This window comes from Heloderma suspectum, chromosome 10 (assembly GCF_057233095.1).
Source record: "Heloderma suspectum isolate Gila_16-S chromosome 10, 16-S_ref, whole genome shotgun sequence".
Taxonomy (NCBI): Eukaryota; Metazoa; Chordata; class Lepidosauria; order Squamata; family Helodermatidae; genus Heloderma; species Heloderma suspectum.
Window position 1 is genome coordinate 16,754,265 of NC_139467.1, and position 17,871 is coordinate 16,772,135.

General features: G+C 46.0%; 1 protein-coding gene across 9 annotated transcripts; it reads right to left on the reverse strand.

Moving 5' to 3' along the window:
• Window positions 1–2,454: 2,454 nt before the first annotated feature.
• LOC146337826 (uncharacterized) lies at window positions 2,455–17,532 on the reverse strand. Of its 9 annotated transcripts, none has more exons than XM_084815302.1 (7): window positions 17,413–17,532; window positions 15,665–15,885; window positions 10,799–10,945; window positions 8,897–8,992; window positions 5,671–5,817; window positions 3,770–3,865; window positions 2,455–2,746 (listed from the first exon to the last, which is right to left on the reverse strand). In XM_084815302.1, the coding sequence occupies exons 2-7, from the start codon at window positions 15,831–15,833 to the stop codon at window positions 2,706–2,708; spliced, it is 696 nt and encodes a 231-aa protein (XP_084671428.1). In that variant the 5' UTR covers window positions 15,834–15,885; window positions 17,413–17,532; the 3' UTR covers window positions 2,455–2,705. The 9 variants fall into 9 exon arrangements, with proteins under 9 accessions (XP_084671428.1, XP_084671426.1, XP_084671425.1 ...); XM_084815300.1 differs by having other exon boundaries at window positions 3,770–3,901; XM_084815299.1 differs by having other exon boundaries at window positions 8,897–9,028.
• Window positions 17,533–17,871: the final 339 nt, after the last annotated feature.

Here is a 17,871-nt window from a genome sequence, read left to right on the forward strand (position 1 = left end):
GCTTTTGCAACCTTTATTTTTTCTTCATGCCTCTTGAATCACTCAGCTCTATTCTGTAAATACCTTTAGTTGCAATTTGCTTGCTTTAATTTACCAGTTAACTGTTGTGGTTAACACTCAAGTGTCTGAAGTGGCAATCACCCCACATCTACAGCCTAAACCCCATGTTACTGGGAAGGGGAAGGTTAAGAGAAGGAAGGTGGGACTCTTAAAGACTTGCTCAGGGGTTCCTAGTCATAAGGGGAACCCTGACAGCCTAATTACCCACCTGGGTGTGGCTTGTTGTGCCATCCGTACCTGGGCACCATAGTTGTTAGAGAGGGAAACAACCCTCAAATAACCCATGGGCCATGGTTGGGTTCTGGGAAGGTTATTTCCCCTCCAACAAAGCATTCTTCCCAGTTTCAGATGACACGGAAAGCTGTTCCTGTGTGGGTAATTAGGCAAGTGGCACCCAGCCCACACCAAAGCTTAAATAACTAAGCAGACCAGTAACTAAATATTCTTGAGGAATGCAGATTTTGGGTGATGTGAGCTGAGAGGAAACAGGAGCGAAGCACAAAAAGCACCATAAATTTTGATCCCCAGATTGTTATTGTTTCCAGGAATCAGTTCCTTCCTCCCCACTTACGCCAGGCCTTTTGTTGTTGTTTTCTTACTGAAGAGTGTTAGGGACTCTATTGGCTTATTCTCCACCTCTTGGAGCTCTCACACTTAGAAGCCCATCCTTTATCAGTACGGACTGCCAGTGCATATCCACAGCCTATCTTAAGCTCTGGAACCCACGGATCCAGCTTCTGAGAGAACACAGCTATTTCCCTCATCATCTGGTTCTCTCCGCAGGCTCCAAAGAGCCTAACTGATTGTACGTACGTGTTTATGATTGCTCCAAGTTATTTTCTCTGAAGTCAGCAGTGTACATTTTCAATTCTTGCTTGTGTTTAAGAAATTCCCCCTTTTTCAAAGAAGCTTGTGTGTGTGTGTTGCCAGGTTCCACTTCGCTGGCTGGATACACAATATTGCCAAGGTCTAAAGGTTCCTTCACGAATGCTGGTCCTCAGCACACCTTCAAGTTCGTACTTGTGTCTAGAAGTGCATATTCAGTAACAATGAGATTGAGAACCGGATAGTGTGGGGCTCCTGATCACATGGAGGAGTGTACACGTGCTCAGCTGCACAGTCTTGGATTCCTCTTTCAGACCTTCCACTCAACGCAAGAGTCGAAGGGTGGACCTGGGAGGGATGGGCATGTTGAGAGCGGGTCACCATATGGTTTTTGAATTGAACATGACTTCTGGAGTGGGCTAAACCAAGACCTTTGCATGCATTTAATGCATCTGTGGAGGGTGAATGGGACTGAGTGAGAGGTGACCCCCTCTCCAAATCCATTCCCCCATCCATGGAGAGAGAAGGGGATTTCCAGTCCTTTCCCAGCCCCTCGTCTCAACCCACCACCAATGGTCATGTCTGCACACCTCCACTCTGGGTACTGTCTCTTGGTCTTCTCGGTGGTGCCTCCCATTTATTTATTTATTTATTTAGCCAGCCAGACAGCCAGTTAGCCAGCCAGCCATCTGGCCAGCTACCCAGCCACTCTAGGTGGCGTACAATGCAAATAACACGAAATACAACAAATTACATTATCAACTGAACAAAACAGCATTGCTGTAACACACACACACACACACACACCCCTAACCTATCCCCAAATGCCCACCTGAACAGCCAGGTTTTCAAAACCCAGTGGAAGGTCACCAAAGAGGGGGCATGGCGGAGGTCACTAGGGAGGGAATTCCATAGAATGGGGGCCACCACAGAAAAGGCAATGATTATGGAATGATCTCCCTGACGAGGCCCTCCTGGTACCAACATTGTTATCTTTTTGGCGCCAGGTTAAGACTTTTCTCTTCACTCAGGCATTTGGCAGCATATGTTGAGTTTTTAATCAGGTCCTGGATTTGTTTTATCTATGGTTGATTGTTTTACATCGTTTTTAGATATATCTTCCCTGTGTGTCTGCTGTCTGTTTATGTTTTCATTTAAATGCTTTTACACTTGGTATAATTTATTTTTAATAGTTTTTAATCTGTGTAAACTGCCCAGAGAGCTTTGGCTACAGTGTGGTATAGAAAGAAGAAGAAGAAGAAGAAGAAGAAGAAGAAGAAGAAGAAGAAGAAGAAGAAGTCATGCTATAGTGCAGTGATAGTGATCCTGTGGCCCTCCAAATTCTGTTGGACTCCAACTCCTTGCAGGGCTAGCCAGCATGTTCCGTGGTTATGGACGATGGCAATTGCAATACAACATCTGGAGGTCCACAGATTCCTCACCCCTGAGACAGTGTGACAGGAGATTAAGGAATTAGCTTGCAAACAGAGAGGTGTTCAGTTTCTGAGTATTTCATATATATAGTTATTATATCTTCTCTATCTTCTCAGCAATCCCAAGGACTAGACATTTCATTTATGAATTATTTATTTATGGCAGGACATACAAAAGCCATCTGAGAAACTTCATCATGGTTGTTAAAACTCCCTTTGCTTCCTGCAGAATTTCTCTGGAGTTTCGTTTTGCAAGGAACTTCTATGTTCAGAGATCTTTATAACCATCACTTAATTGTTTGTATACCTGCATTAATTTATATTATAAATGAAGAGTGTCTGAGTATCTCTGCAGCTGAAGAAGGTGGCACAGTCTTTTCCTAGTCTTCATATCACCATTTCTCTGTGCATTATGAAAGCAAGCAAACCTGTCCGGGAGAGAAGGGATGGGTTTGGGCAAGAGATCAAATACCGTTATCCTGGTCACTCATTCCTGGCTCCTCCCCAGCTGGGCTCTCTCTCCCAACTTGTGTCAATGGCTTGATCTTCTGATCTGCAAAGTCCTCTCATTTACATAGCACAAGATATCATCTCTTCTACAAAATTTGCATGGCTGGAGTATTTTGAGAGGGTTTTTTTTTTTTTTTTTTTTTTAAGGAACCAATGGCAGAATTATCTGGAAGTACCATAACCCCCTAACACCTGCCAGTGGAGCAGCAGCAGAAAAATTGTGAACTCCAATTTGGGAGTGGCCCCTAGTCCTCTCAATGAGGTGATGGTGAGTCCATTATTAAAAAGAAATCCCTCTTGGACCCCTCCAAATCTGGAAATTATGAGTGAGTCGACTTTGAACACAAGAAGCTGAATTATAGCAAGACAAATGGTGTAGATACAGATGGTGGGGAGGGGAGAGACACACTCCATTTCACTGAATTTCCCCAGGAGGGGGGAGAAATTCTTCAACATTTTCTCAGGGGCTGGGTCAGCACTGAAAATGGCAATTGCATAGCTTCTTTCTTTTTTTCTATGTTCTTGGGGGTATGTGTTTTTAATGCTATTGGAAGATCAAACATAAAAACATTTGACCTGGCAGCAATTGCTTTGGCAGCCTAGGCATCATTTTTAATTCTTCACTGTGCCATGGTCCTAGAATTGTTCTGGGGCATCATGGGTAAAAATGGCTGCCAGCACAAAACAATGGCAGAGAATATTCAGATAAAATTCTGCAGAGTGACCAACTTTTCCTCAAGGTGTGAGATGAAGAATCTCAGCTCTGCTCCACACATACAGGAAAATTATGAGGTGGCCATCTCTAACAGTTCTGTAATTTAAAAAAAAATCACTGAAAAATACTGCAAAGACCCAATTAGAATGTGTGTGCGGAGGGTGGGGGTAGTCAGGGAACCCTATGTATTGAGAATTGTTGTCATTCCTGTGCTGCACATACTCACCAGTTATTCCGGACAGCAACACAGAGGTCCAGCCCACAGAAGAAGACCACTCATTCTGTTTGACCATAGTCAAACCCCCACGTCCCATCTGAAATCCTAGGGAAGTCAACATAGCAACCATGACACAAAGACCTAGGAGCAAAAGATGGTGTATTAATACCCCTCTAGAGATCCATGTATTCCTGCAGAACTCCTCTCCATGTTTCATCACGGGGGGTTGTTGCTGGAATGTGTGTTAAACATCAGATATTTGGAGGAGACAGGATGGGCCTTACGATCAAGCACGTGGTCACCTAATCCCTTGCCAAGCCACCATTTTGTGTGAAAATGGTGGCTTGGCCTTTTTCGTAAATGGCCATATGCACAAATGGCAACTGCAAAATGGCCACTTTTGCAATACTACAGGTGTGAATGGACCATTTACTCCTGTAACTTTGGGTAAATGGCTGCTTTACGGCTGCCATTTTCTAGGGATGTCAGAGAATTCTGCGACAGATCTCGGTGAGGCCAAATGCCAGTGCATTCGGCCCCCCGAAATCCATCGCGGAACAAAGTCCCCGCCCCCCCAACCCACAAAAGTCGGGCGGGATGAAGCCCCCACCCCCTGACCCATGAAAGTCATGCAAAACGGAGCACTCACATGCTCCCGTCCTCGCCAACTTGCGAATGGCGGCCGCCCTGCGGCTGCCATTCGCTTCTTCTTCATATTTGCCATAGGCTATGTAAATAAGTTGCCAGAATCAACACGCAGACAAAAGGGCTCTTTTCCAAGGCTTTATTTCCATTCAGCCTAATGATGCTTACAGATGCTAATTGCCTGAGCCTAAGGGGAAAACTTTAGGGAGCAGACTACCAGGGGATTCTAGCTTTAGAGAGTCAGTTGGTCTCCATTTGGAGGGAAAGGGTGGGAAGCCTCTGAACTTAAGGTCTAGAAGGAGAGAGTCCATCCCTTCTCCATGGGGCATTGGGGCACAGCTGTTGCCATCGCGCCAAGTGGGCTGAGTGCCTTCTGTCAGGACCCACAACCTCTTGCTTGTCCCTGCACTGGAGCCTCGCATCCAGATGCTCCAGTTGTCCCCCCCTCTCCCTGCCAGGTCACTGTCACTCTCAGGAATGTGAGCAGGGAGGGGCTCACCCTCCAGCTATGCCTCTGAAAAGTAAGCAGGTTCCTCTCTCATGGTTTCTATCTCTTCCCCAGAATCAGAACTGCTTTGGGCTCTATGGGCTCTGATCCAACCCTGACAGCAATCTGCAGTTGAAGTCCATTCAAAAGCTACATTTTTGAGCTTGCAGTATGATTTGTGGATTATAGAAAATGTGTTCGATGGCATGCATGCATTTGAAAAATGTACTTGAAAAAAATACATGGTTTTGAAAAATGCTCACAAATATGTGTTAATTGATGGGAGACCAGTGCGTACATCGCACCAAAGCAAACCATTGACGTGTACTTTAAAAAAAGAAGCATGAACATGTGTATTAAAAATACACAGATTTTCATGAGAAAAGCAAATAACCAAAGGCCACAGTCTGATATGGACTTGAGTCAGAATCAGCTTCAACATAGGATTTGGGGAACATTGGTGAGCTCACATTTTACTCATATGCACATCTCAAAAGATAGGCTCCCAGTGTGGATACTGTGACTGGCCAGACCACAGGGCTTCCAACTGCTTGCCAATCACAGGAGCTGATGATGTGCCCCCCTCTCCCGCTTGCCCTTCTCTGCTGGCAGCAGGAGCCACGTGGGAGCAATCAGACATGTGTTCCATCAGACTTGCCTGTTCACTCTATTCCCAACGTCATGACATCTGAACATGGCTGATTGGATCAAAGACAGGGCAGAAAGGGTTTAAAATGACATTTTAATTAAATAAATATAAATCCTTTAAATAGAATACCTGCTATAAAGCTGGCTATGGCTGCCATCTTGGCCAGGGAGATGGAGCCAACACGGGAGCAACAACATGAGAAGCAAAGGCTGAAGAAGGAGATGGCACCACCAACTGCTCCCATTAGCATGAATGATCTGGTGGCATGAATTGTGCCTAGACGAAGGCAGGAGAGAGGGGTGGGGTTGGTGGGGAGGGTGACAACAGTCAGGATTATGAAGATCTTACATATCATCTCCCCTACCCCTCTAAATCCCAGTACCACCATGCACAATCACCAGATCACCCTCACTTGGCCTAATGGTAGGATTTGTTCTGCCTAAGCTAGGGGTGCACGAAAGCCACTTACCTGGTCTCACAGCTTGCTTCGCGGTGGGGGGGAGGCACTTCGCTGCTCCCCCCGAAGTTCAGGCCGGGGGGGGAGGCTTCCCGCCTCGCCTGGCCAAAATTCAGGTCAGGGGGGAGGCTTCCCGCCTCGCCTGGCCGAAATTCAGGCCGGGGAGGAGGCGCCTCGCCTCGCCCGGCCGCGAAATAAAAAGTTTTTTAAAAAAAACGCCCCCGTGATAGGCTACGTGATGATTTACGTAGCCTATCACGGCTAGATCTGCAAAGTCAGCCATGATAGGCTACGTTAATTGTCACGTAGCCTATCATGGGTGACTTAAAAAAAAAAAAGCGCGTACGCAAATGGCGGCCCCCATAGGGAGCCGCCATTCCCGTTCCTTATTTGGTCGCTATAGGCTACGTAAATCTTTACGTAGACTACGGCGAAAATAAGGGCAACGCAAATAGCTGTGGAGGGTGAATGGGACTGAGTGAGAGGTGACCCCCTCTCCAAATCCATTCCCCCATCCATGGAGAGAGAAGGGGATTTCCAGTCCTTTCCCAGCCCCTCGTCTCAACCCACCACCAATGGTCATGTCTGCACACCTCCACTCTGGGTACTGTCTCTTGGTCTTCTCGGTGGTGCCTCCCATTTATTTATTTATTTATTTAGCCAGCCAGACAGCCAGACAGCCAGTTAGCCAGCCACCTATCTGGCCAGCTACCCAACCACTCTAGGTGGCGTACAATGCAAATAACACGAAATACAACAAATTACATTATCAACTGAACAAAACAGCATTGCTGTAACACACACACACACACACACACCCCTAACCTATCCCCAAATGCCCACCTGAACAGCCAGGTTTTCAAAACCCAGTGGAAGGTCACCAAAGAGGGGGCATGGCGGAGGTCACTAGGGAGGGAATTCCATAGAATGGGGGCCACCACAGAAAAGGCAATGATTATGGAATGATCTCCCTGACGAGGCCCTCCTGGTACCAACATTGTTATCTTTTTGGCGCCAGGTTAAGACTTTTCTCTTCACTCAGGCATTTGGCAGCATATGTTGAGTTTTTAATCAGGTCCTGGATTTGTTTTATCTATGGTTGATTGTTTTACATCGTTTTTAGATATATCTTCCCTGTGTGTCTGCTGTCTGTTTATGTTTTCATTTAAATGCTTTTACACTTGGTATAATTTATTTTTAATAGTTTTTAATCTGTGTAAACTGCCCAGAGAGCTTTGGCTACAGTGTGGTATAGAAAGAAGAAGAAGAAGAAGAAGAAGAAGAAGAAGAAGAAGAAGAAGAAGAAGAAGAAGAAGTCATGCTATAGTGCAGTGATAGTGATCCTGTGGCCCTCCAAATTCTGTTGGACTCCAACTCCTTGCAGGGCTAGCCAGCATGTTCCGTGGTTATGGACGATGGCAATTGCAATACAACATCTGGAGGTCCACAGATTCCTCACCCCTGAGACAGTGTGACAGGAGATTAAGGAATTAGCTTGCAAACAGAGAGGTGTTCAGTTTCTGAGTATTTCATATATATAGTTATTATATCTTCTCTATCTTCTCAGCAATCCCAAGGACTAGACATTTCATTTATGAATTATTTATTTATGGCAGGACATACAAAAGCCATCTGAGAAACTTCATCATGGTTGTTAAAACTCCCTTTGCTTCCTGCAGAATTTCTCTGGAGTTTCGTTTTGCAAGGAACTTCTATGTTCAGAGATCTTTATAACCATCACTTAATTGTTTGTATACCTGCATTAATTTATATTATAAATGAAGAGTGTCTGAGTATCTCTGCAGCTGAAGAAGGTGGCACAGTCTTTTCCTAGTCTTCATATCACCATTTCTCTGTGCATTATGAAAGCAAGCAAACCTGTCCGGGAGAGAAGGGATGGGTTTGGGCAAGAGATCAAATACCGTTATCCTGGTCACTCATTCCTGGCTCCTCCCCAGCTGGGCTCTCTCTCCCAACTTGTGTCAATGGCTTGATCTTCTGATCTGCAAAGTCCTCTCATTTACATAGCACAAGATATCATCTCTTCTACAAAATTTGCATGGCTGGAGTATTTTGAGAGGGTTTTTTTTTTTTTTTTTTTAAGGAACCAATGGCAGAATTATCTGGAAGTACCATAACCCCCTAACACCTGCCAGTGGAGCAGCAGCAGAAAAATTGTGAACTCCAATTTGGGAGTGGCCCCTAGTCCTCTCAATGAGGTGATGGTGAGTCCATTATTAAAAAGAAATCCCTCTTGGACCCCTCCAAATCTGGAAATTATGAGTGAGTCGACTTTGAACACAAGAAGCTGAATTATAGCAAGACAAATGGTGTAGATACAGATGGTGGGGAGGGGAGAGACACACTCCATTTCACTGAATTTCCCCAGGAGGGGGAAGAAATTCTTCAACATTTTCTCAGGGGCTGGGTCAGCACTGAAAATGGCAATTGCATAGCTTCTTTCTTTTTTCCTATGTTCTTGGGGGTATGTGTTTTTAATGCTATTGGAAGATCAAACATAAAAACATTTGACCTGGCAGCAATTGCTTTGGCAGCCTAGGCATCATTTTTAATTCTTCACTGTGCCATGGTCCTAGAATTGTTCTGGGGCATCATGGGTAAAAATGGCTGCCAGCACAAAACAATGGCAGAGAATATTCAGATAAAATTCTGCAGAGTGACCAACTTTTCCTCAAGGTGTGAGATGAAGAATCTCAGCTCTGCTCCACACATACAGGAAAATTATGAGGTGGCCATCTCTAACAGTTCTGTAATTTAAAAAAAAATCACTGAAAAATACTGCAAAGACCCAATTAGAATGTGTGTGCGGAGGGTGGGGGTAGTCAGGGAACCCTATGTATTGAGAATTGTTGTCATTCCTGTGCTGCACATACTCACCAGTTATTCCGGACAGCAACACAGAGGTCCAGCCCACAGAAGAAGACCACTCATTCTGTTTGACCATAGTCAAACCCCCACGTCCCATCTGAAATCCTAGGGAAGTCAACATAGCAACCATGACACAAAGACCTAGGAGCAAAAGATGGTGTATTAATACCCCTCTAGAGATCCATGTATTCCTGCAGAACTCCTCTCCATGTTTCATCACGGGGGGTTGTTGCTGGAATGTGTGTTAAACATCAGATATTTGGAGGAGACAGGATGGGCCTTACGATCAAGCGCGTGGTCACCTAATCCCTTGCCAAGCCACCATTTTGTGTGAAAATGGTGGCTTGGCCTTTTTCGTAAATGGCCATATGCACAAATGGCAACTGCAAAATGGCCACTTTTGCAATACTACAGGTGTGAATGGACCATTTACTCCTGTAACTTTGGGTAAATGGCTGCTTTACGGCTGCCATTTTCTAGGGATGTCAGAGAATTCTGCGACAGATCTCGGTGAGGCCAAATGCCAGTGCATTCGGCCCCCCGAAATCCATCGCGGAACAAAGTCCCCGCCCCCCCAACCCACAAAAGTCGGGCGGGATGAAGCCCCCACCCCCTGACCCATGAAAGTCATGCAAAACGGAGCACTCACATGCTCCCGTCCTCGCCAACTTGCGAATGGCGGCCGCCCTGCGGCTGCCATTCGCTTCTTCTTCATATTTGCCATAGACTATGTAAATAAGTTGCCAGAATCAACACGCAGACAAAAGGGCTCTTTTCCAAGGCTTTATTTCCATTCAGCCTAATGATGCTTACAGATGCTAATTGCCTGAGCCTAAGGGGAAAACTTTAGGGAGCAGACTACCAGGGGATTCTAGCTTTAGAGAGTCAGTTGGTCTCCATTTGGAGGGAAAGGGTGGGAAGCCTCTGAACTTAAGGTCTAGAAGGAGAGAGTCCATCCCTTCTCCATGGGGCATTGGGGCACAGCTGTTGCCATCGCGCCAAGTGGGCTGAGTGCCTTCTGTCAGGACCCGCAACCTCTTGCTTGTCCCTGCACTGGAGCCTCGCATCCAGATGCTCCAGTTGTCCCCCCCTCTCCCTGCCAGGTCACTGTCACTCTCAGGAATGTGAGCAGGGAGGGGCTCACCCTCCAGCTATGCCTCTGAAAAGTAAGCAGGTTCCTCTCTCATGGTTTCTATCTCTTCCCCAGAATCAGAACTGCTTTGGGGCTCTATGGGCTCTGATCCAACCCTGACAGCAATCTGCAGTTGAAGTCCATTCAAAAGTTACATTTTTGAGCTTGCAGTATGATTTGTGGATTATAGAAAATGTGTTCGATGGCATGCATGCATTTGAAAAATGTACTTGAAAAAAATACATGGTTTTGAAAAATGCTCACAAATATGTGTTAATTGATGGGAGACCAGTGCGTACATCGCACCAAAGCAAACCATTGACGTGTACTTTAAAAAAAGAAGCATGAACATGTGTATTAAAAATACACAGATTTTCATGAGAAAAGCAAATAACCAAAGGCCACAGTCTGATATGGACTTGAGTCAGAATCAGCTTCAACATAGGATTTGGGGAACATTGGTGAGCTCACATTTTACTCATATGCACATCTCAAAAGATAGGCTCCCAGTGTGGATACTGTGACTGGCCAGACCACAGGGCTTCCAACTGCTTGCCAATCACAGGAGCTGATGATGTGCCCCCCTCTCCCGCTTGCCCTTCTCTGCTGGCAGCAGGAGCCACGTGGGAGCAATCAGACATGTGTTCCATCAGACTTGCCTGTTCACTCTATTCCCAACGTCATGACATCTGAACATGGCTGATTGGATCAAAGACAGGGCAGAAAGGGTTTAAAATGACATTTTAATTAAATAAATATAAATCCTTTAAATAGAATACCTGCTATAAAGCTGGCTATGGCTGCCATCTTGGCCAGGGAGATGGAGCCAACACGGCAGCAACAACATGAGAAGCAAAGGCTGAAGAAGGAGATGGCACCACCAACTGCTCCCATTAGCATGAATGATCTGGTAGCATGAATTGTGCCTAGATGAAGGCAGGAGAGAGGGGTGGGGTTGGTGGGGAGGGTGACAACAGTCAGGATTATGAAGATCTTACATATCATCTCCCCTACCCCTCTAAATCCCAGTACCACCATGCACAATCACCAGATCACCCTCACTTGGCCTAATGGTAGGATTTGTTCTGCCTAAGCTAGGGGTGCACGAAAGCCACTTACCTGGTCTCACAGCTTGCTTCGCGGTGGGGGGGAGGCACTTCGCTGCTCCCCCCGAAGTTCAGGCCGGGGGGGGAGGCTTCCCGCCTCGCCTGGCCAAAATTCAGGTCAGGGGGGAGGCTTCCCGCCTCGCCTGGCCGAAATTCAGGCCGGGGAGGAGGCGCCTCGCCTCGCCCGGCCGCGAAATAAAAAGTTTTTTAAAAAAAACGCCCCCGTGATAGGCTACGTGATGATTTACGTAGCCTATCACGGCTAGATCTGCAAAGTCAGCCGTGATAGGCTACGTTAATTGTCACGTAGCCTATCATGGGTGACTTTAAAAAAAAAAAAAGCGCGTACGCAAATGGCGGCCCCCATAGGGAGCCGCCATTCGCGTTCCTTATTTGGTCGCTATAGGCTACGTAAATCTTTACGTAGACTACGGCGACCAAATAAGGAACGCGAATGGCAGCTCCCTATGGGGGCCACCATTAGCCGTACGCTCTTTTTTTTTTTTTTTAAGTCACCCGTGATAGGCTACGTGACGATTTACGTAGCCTATCACGGCTGACTTTGCAAATCTAGCCGTGATAGGCTACGTTAATCATCACGTAGACTATCACGGGGGCGTTTGTTTTTTACTTTTATTGGAATGGCGGCGGCGGCAGCCGGTCAACAGACTGGCTGCCGCCCCCGCCCCTGACGAAGACCTGCCGATCCGCCGCCGGGACCCGCCGCCGGGAGGGACATTCGGGAAAGCTAATTCCCATCCCGGGGGGGGGGGGTGCGGGGTGTGGGGGGGTGCAGAGAATTTCTCCTCGAAACTACTTCGGGGGGCCGAATACGTTGGCACTTGGCCCCCCGAAGTTTCGGGGAGAAATTCTCCCCCATCCCTAGCCTAAGCATCATTGCAAAGCCCTCGATGAATAGCTGCCTCCACACTTCATCCCAGTTGCCTTGCAAGCATTTTACTTTGCCACATATTGCCAGCTCCAGCAGGATCACCTTGTGGGATGGCTAAGGAGGAACAGACTTTTTTCTGTCTGTGTTTCATGGATTGTCAGGCATCTTTTGTTCCATCATTCGCTTATTGTAAGAAGTGGATTCCCCCCCTGCCACTTCAAGAAACTCTGCAAAAATGTCCACTGCAATTGACATAATTTGTCTTTATCATATAACATTTTGTCTTTTTCTTAGATTAGCATACAGTCAATGAGCAAAGCCCACAAGTAAAGAGTGGTCCGAAGCAGAAGCTGAAAAGAGATAAGAGTTGTATAAAATGGTGTGTGTGCACGTGTGTGTGTTTTGAAAATGGCATTCACATTGTCCCAAAACACACATTTTTGCATTTGCAAAAATGCACATTTTCACCCATCTGCAAGTGTGCACATTCACAAAATTGTGCATTTCGTGCATATGCAAATATGTGTACTTTTGCAATTGCCACTTTATTTTTCAAAACGTGGCGACTGCAGAGGTTGACAAGGCTGCCAGGGTGAGTGGAAGCCCCTTGCTGAGCATGGGCGGGGGGCAACCAGGGCCATGAGCTCAGCGACGGGGCTCAAGGGTGCGGGCAGGGCGGGTTCTGCCAGAGTCCCTGATGGAATCAGGCACTAGCACCATCCCTAGCTAAGCCACACAGAGAATGAGCCAAGGTGGGTTGGTGGTTTGCTCCCAACAGATGAGGGCTCTGTGTCTTGCCATGGCTTGTTTTCCCCCCAGCAGCTATTCTGCAATTGGTTTGCTGGGTTTGCCAGCTTAGGTGGGGAACCCCCCCCCCCCGCATCAGATCACTAAATGCATGTAATTTTCTGAGCCCTCATGAATGCAGTAATGCATTCACAAGCTTAAAACAACCAACACTTTATTTGGGGGTCTTGCATAAATTTCACAGGAGCACAAGATTGCCTGTCCTCTTTTTAGCCCAGCATACCGATATCCCCCTTTTGTCAATGTCCTTGTCAATTTCATCCTCCACTTTGGTTCTTGCCTAGCTAGCGAACTCCTTTTTCTTTAAACACTGCTTCACGTACTATTAAAGAAATTACACTGGCCTCAAACTTTCCTTCTCCTATAGCCACCAGCTGCTTTCGGCTCCCACCCCCTTCATGCTTGTTGCTTCCTTCCACTGTTCTCCGCTGTTAGCTGTCAAATATACATACGGGTTATGGAATAGCAATGGGGATTGATAAAGATATTTGAATTTCAGTGCAGAGCAGTGATGGAGGTTGGTAAAGTTAGGCAAATTCCAAGGCAGAGCAGGGAGTGGGACTGGTAAATATACGTGAATTTGTGGCAGAGCAGTAAAGTGGAGGGGGAAATTATGCAAATGTCTAGCTGCTGACTTTTGAATGTGTGCACTTGCACAAGACCCAAAAACATGTTTGCCAATGCAGCTGCCATTTCCATAAGACTGAACTTACAGAAAACAATGAGGCGCCATATTTCGTAAAAACAGCATCTCACATGCAGGGCGGGCAGCTGCTGGACCCACTTTCAAGCTCATGGCTGCTTAGCATATGGGCCCAGCCAAGCACGTCTTCTCATTGAATGGGGGTGAGACTGCCGAGCAACCAGGAAAGCTGGACAGAGGTGAGTCCATCCATCCCTACCCATAACTAAAGAATAGGCATTGTACACAGAATCCTTTAGATTCCCTCTGCAACAAAGAATCCCTCTGAAAACACTGCAGTACTGGCAACATCCTAGGTTCAGAATGAAAGTGACCATGCCCTGCATTATCACTTTGCCAGCAATTGCTGCCAGAAACTTTAGGGAGGCAGAAAAACCTTAATAGTCTTTTAATGCTGCTCAGAACTTCAACAAACCAATGTAGGATTTCCTTCCTCAGCAAGGCTGAACAAAGTGCACCAATAGTTTTCTCCAAAATGTGAAAGAAAGATATGATATTCCCTGGTTAAAAAACTGGAGTAAGAAGGCAAATATATCCATCGTTAGCACTTTTTAACTTGCTGCACATGTGTCCATTTTTATTGGATCGGTTGGAAATTTTTATTTATTTATATATTTATGTATGTATTTATTTATTTCTATACCGGCCAATAGCTGAAGCTCTCTGGGTGGTTCACAAAAAAATTGCCATCATGACAATCCTGGATGCCACACTTTACGTTCTTAGCTCAGCTGGTGTTATTTGTATAAGCAATAGCAGTTTGAGGCCTATAAAGGTGAAAGGTTTTGTTGCTGTTGTTTCTGTACTAGTGTTAACTAAATGGACAATTCTGTGCCCCTTTAATTTTTTAACACATGCATATTCCCAAAGAGATGTTGGATGTATTCTAAGAGACACACCAGGTTCACATGGAGTGGCAGGGGATACTCAAAAGTTCGGCCTGCAATGGTGCAGGCTGCACCTAGGTAATTTTAGACTCCAGGCTTGATGTTCTTGGGTGTGTGGTGGGTGAACTTCATACAGCCTTGTGTATTCCTTCAGTTGTGGCTCAAGCAACTAAAAGGTATCTTCCCCCAATCAACCAGCATTCCATGTTTTGCAAACACTTATGCATTCCTGATATGGTAGAACGTTTGCTGACCTTCCCAAATAACAAAAACAAAAATAACCAAAACCCTCTGCACACATGGACTTTTTTAAACTCTCGGAAGTCATGGCACCATCATGATGGAAAGAATACAGCAGAGCTGGCTTCTGCTACACTTTTGTCCCCACCTGCCGCTCTCTGGATGGACATTTGAAAGGCTGTCACAGAGAGGAAGGCCAGGATCAATTCTCGATCATCCCAGAGTGCAGGACATGGGATAATGGGCTCAAGTGACAGGAAGCCAGATTCCGGCTGAACATCAGGAGAAACTTCTTGACAGAGCAATACGGCAATGGAACCAATGACCTAGGGAGGTGGTGGGCTCTCTCACACTGGAGGCATTCAAGACGAGGCTGGCTGGACAGCCATCTGTCAGGGATGCTTTGACAGTTTGACTCGGATTCCTGCATTGAGCAGGGGGGTGGACTCGATGGTCTTGTAGGCCCCCTGCAACCCTACTGTTCTATGATTCTCCCCCACTGGCTGCACCATTGTATGCATGTGCAAAACTCAGGGCATGAACTCAGTGAAAGCACTCCCCAGAATCCTCCCTTACCCCTTTAATTTAAAAATGCATATTTCCACAGAGATGCAATGGATGTGTTGGATGCATTCTAAAATACACACTTGGTTCAGATGGAGTGACAGCCAGGGGAAGACTCAAAAGATGGGCCAGTCCTGTCAAGAACCCAGTGTATGAACTGAGTGAGAGCACTCCCCAGAAAACTCTGCTATAAGGAGGGATATTTTGGCTGAGGTATAGCAGGGCTTCCTTGGCAGAATGGCCAATGCTGAAAGAGTTCCCTGACAGCAGAGGCTTTGAAAGTACCTGGTGTAGGCAACAGCAGGGGAGCTATCTTTGATCACATATGGTGATCAGGGGGTTGACCCATCAATTGTCCCAGAATGGAAGCATTGAGCCATGAGGAAGGACTTGGCGTGCTTCTGGCTGCCACACTTCTAGCTGCCATTTTCCAGGCAGGATCTTACCTTCCACATCCATCCCAAGTGGGACACACTGGGAACCCCACTTGCAAATCTTCCACAGGCCCATGTGGAACATGTCACTCGTTGACCAGTGGTCTGAGGCCAGGGCAATGAGGAGCATCACAAAGCTGATGAAGGAGACGACCACAGTACTAATCCGCAGGCAGCCCATGGTGGGGAATTGTCAGGTCCCTCAGTAACTGGACAGCACAGTTGAAATGAATCTGAGGGAAGAGAGGGATGTTCCTGTTGTGACACATGATCAGCTGCCCCTTGTGTTGGGATGTTCCAGGCCCTTCTTAAGTGCTGCTGCCCACTAGTGGCCATGGGGAGGGCAGCACCCCATTTGTGTGATGCAGCTCCTCAAGCTGCCCACGTGCAGTGGGTTATAGCAGACCGCGAAGATGTGCTATAGGCAGGGGCACAACAGCAGCCTTTCTGCACCTGCAGACCTGAATGGATGCCTCCTCTTTGTATCTCCCTTCCTTTGATAAGTCACATCTTACCCAGGCATGACATGGCTTAGTGGTCCTAAGACAGTGGAAGTGACTATTGATCCTCTAGTCTGTAAACCTGCTAAAATCAAATGGAGTGGCCCACGGGGCTATACCAATACACTTGTCATTTCAGACTTTGTGCAGAAATTTATTTACTTACTTACTTACTTATTACTTACTTATTACATGCCTATACCGCCCCATAGCCAAATCTCTCTGGGCAGTTTTCAAAGATTAAAAACATTTTAAAATACAATACACAGATTTTAAAGCCAATTTCATGAAAAACACACAAACAGACAATATCCAAAAGAACATAGATCTACAATACAGTCTGCCCACGACATAGGCCTCCAGCATCATTTCCCCTTTGTGTGGGATAATCTTGGGAAGGATGCAAATTAATTGAAGAATTTATTTGATTTGAAATCATTTTGTTGAGAAATTAATTGGCTGGCTTTACCTCCTGTGAAATTTAAATACATCCTAGCAATTATTTCTAGATAGATAGATGGATAGATAGATAGATAGATAGATAGACAGACAGACAGAAGCACATTTTTACGCAGATGTCTGTCCAATGGGCCTGGGCTACATATGTTTTAAGTGTCTAGGAACATCCATGGCAGTGTCTTTCGTTTAGATGCCATTGAAAGATGGATTGAAAACAAATACCTGGAGGATATCTATGTAAATGGCTATAAACCATGATAGCTAAAGAAACTCCATGGTCAGAGGCAGTCTATCTGTGCATCACAGATGCCTGGAATAAACACCCAGAAGGGTCTGTTGTCTCATGCCAAAATTTGTTTTCTGCAGTTCAATGGGCTAGGCAGGAAGGAGTATTAATAATAAGAATATGAAAAATAACACAATCCTTGAAGAAATCAGTCACAAAGTAATTTGATGCATTAGCTTACTTTTAGTGTCTTTTCCTCAGTTCTGTTCATGTAGCATCTAAATTCACTACCCTTCAAGCTATTGAAAAATACCTGCTTTCACTTCCACAGAAAGCTATACAAGTATGTCCTCATCTAGCTCAGAATCACCTCCTCCTTTCTTCAGATGAGGTTTTGTTTGTTTGTTTTTCCTGCCAGGTCTACAGACAACTGATCCAGCTGACAGAGATCTGTGGGACTTCATGAGGAGGTGGATGAATGAGGCTCCACAAAGTAATTACACTTCAATCCAGTTTATTCTAGCAGGTTAACAGATGTTACGCTAAGTTTCCAGTCCCTAACCAAGCATACTTACCCCCATATAATATTCTGATGGCCGATCACAATAGTACCAGGCGTTGGAGGCTCAGATCTGACTGCACACAGTTGCCTCTCTGGAGTGTTACTGTTGATCGCGACCATTGTAAGGGCGACTACCTTTTTCTTTGGCTCACAGTCCACTTATGCCTTCTCGATCTTCCAGTGCCAGATGGCAAGTGCTGATTACCATTCTGTGACTTTCCGCTACCCACCTTCAAGATGTCTCATGAGTGGCCAGCATTGGGTTATGCCTGGGCACAGCCCTGTCATGCCTGGATACAGCCTAGTCATGCTCTGATACAGATAACACAACCCTCCACTCACACCAGCATGACAACAACACCTGCTGGACATCCTGCTGGACATCCTGCTGAATATCCTTGTCCCCATCTTCCCATCCTCCGTCTCACACCTGCTGGACAACAGCACCTGCTGGACATCCTGCTGGACATTC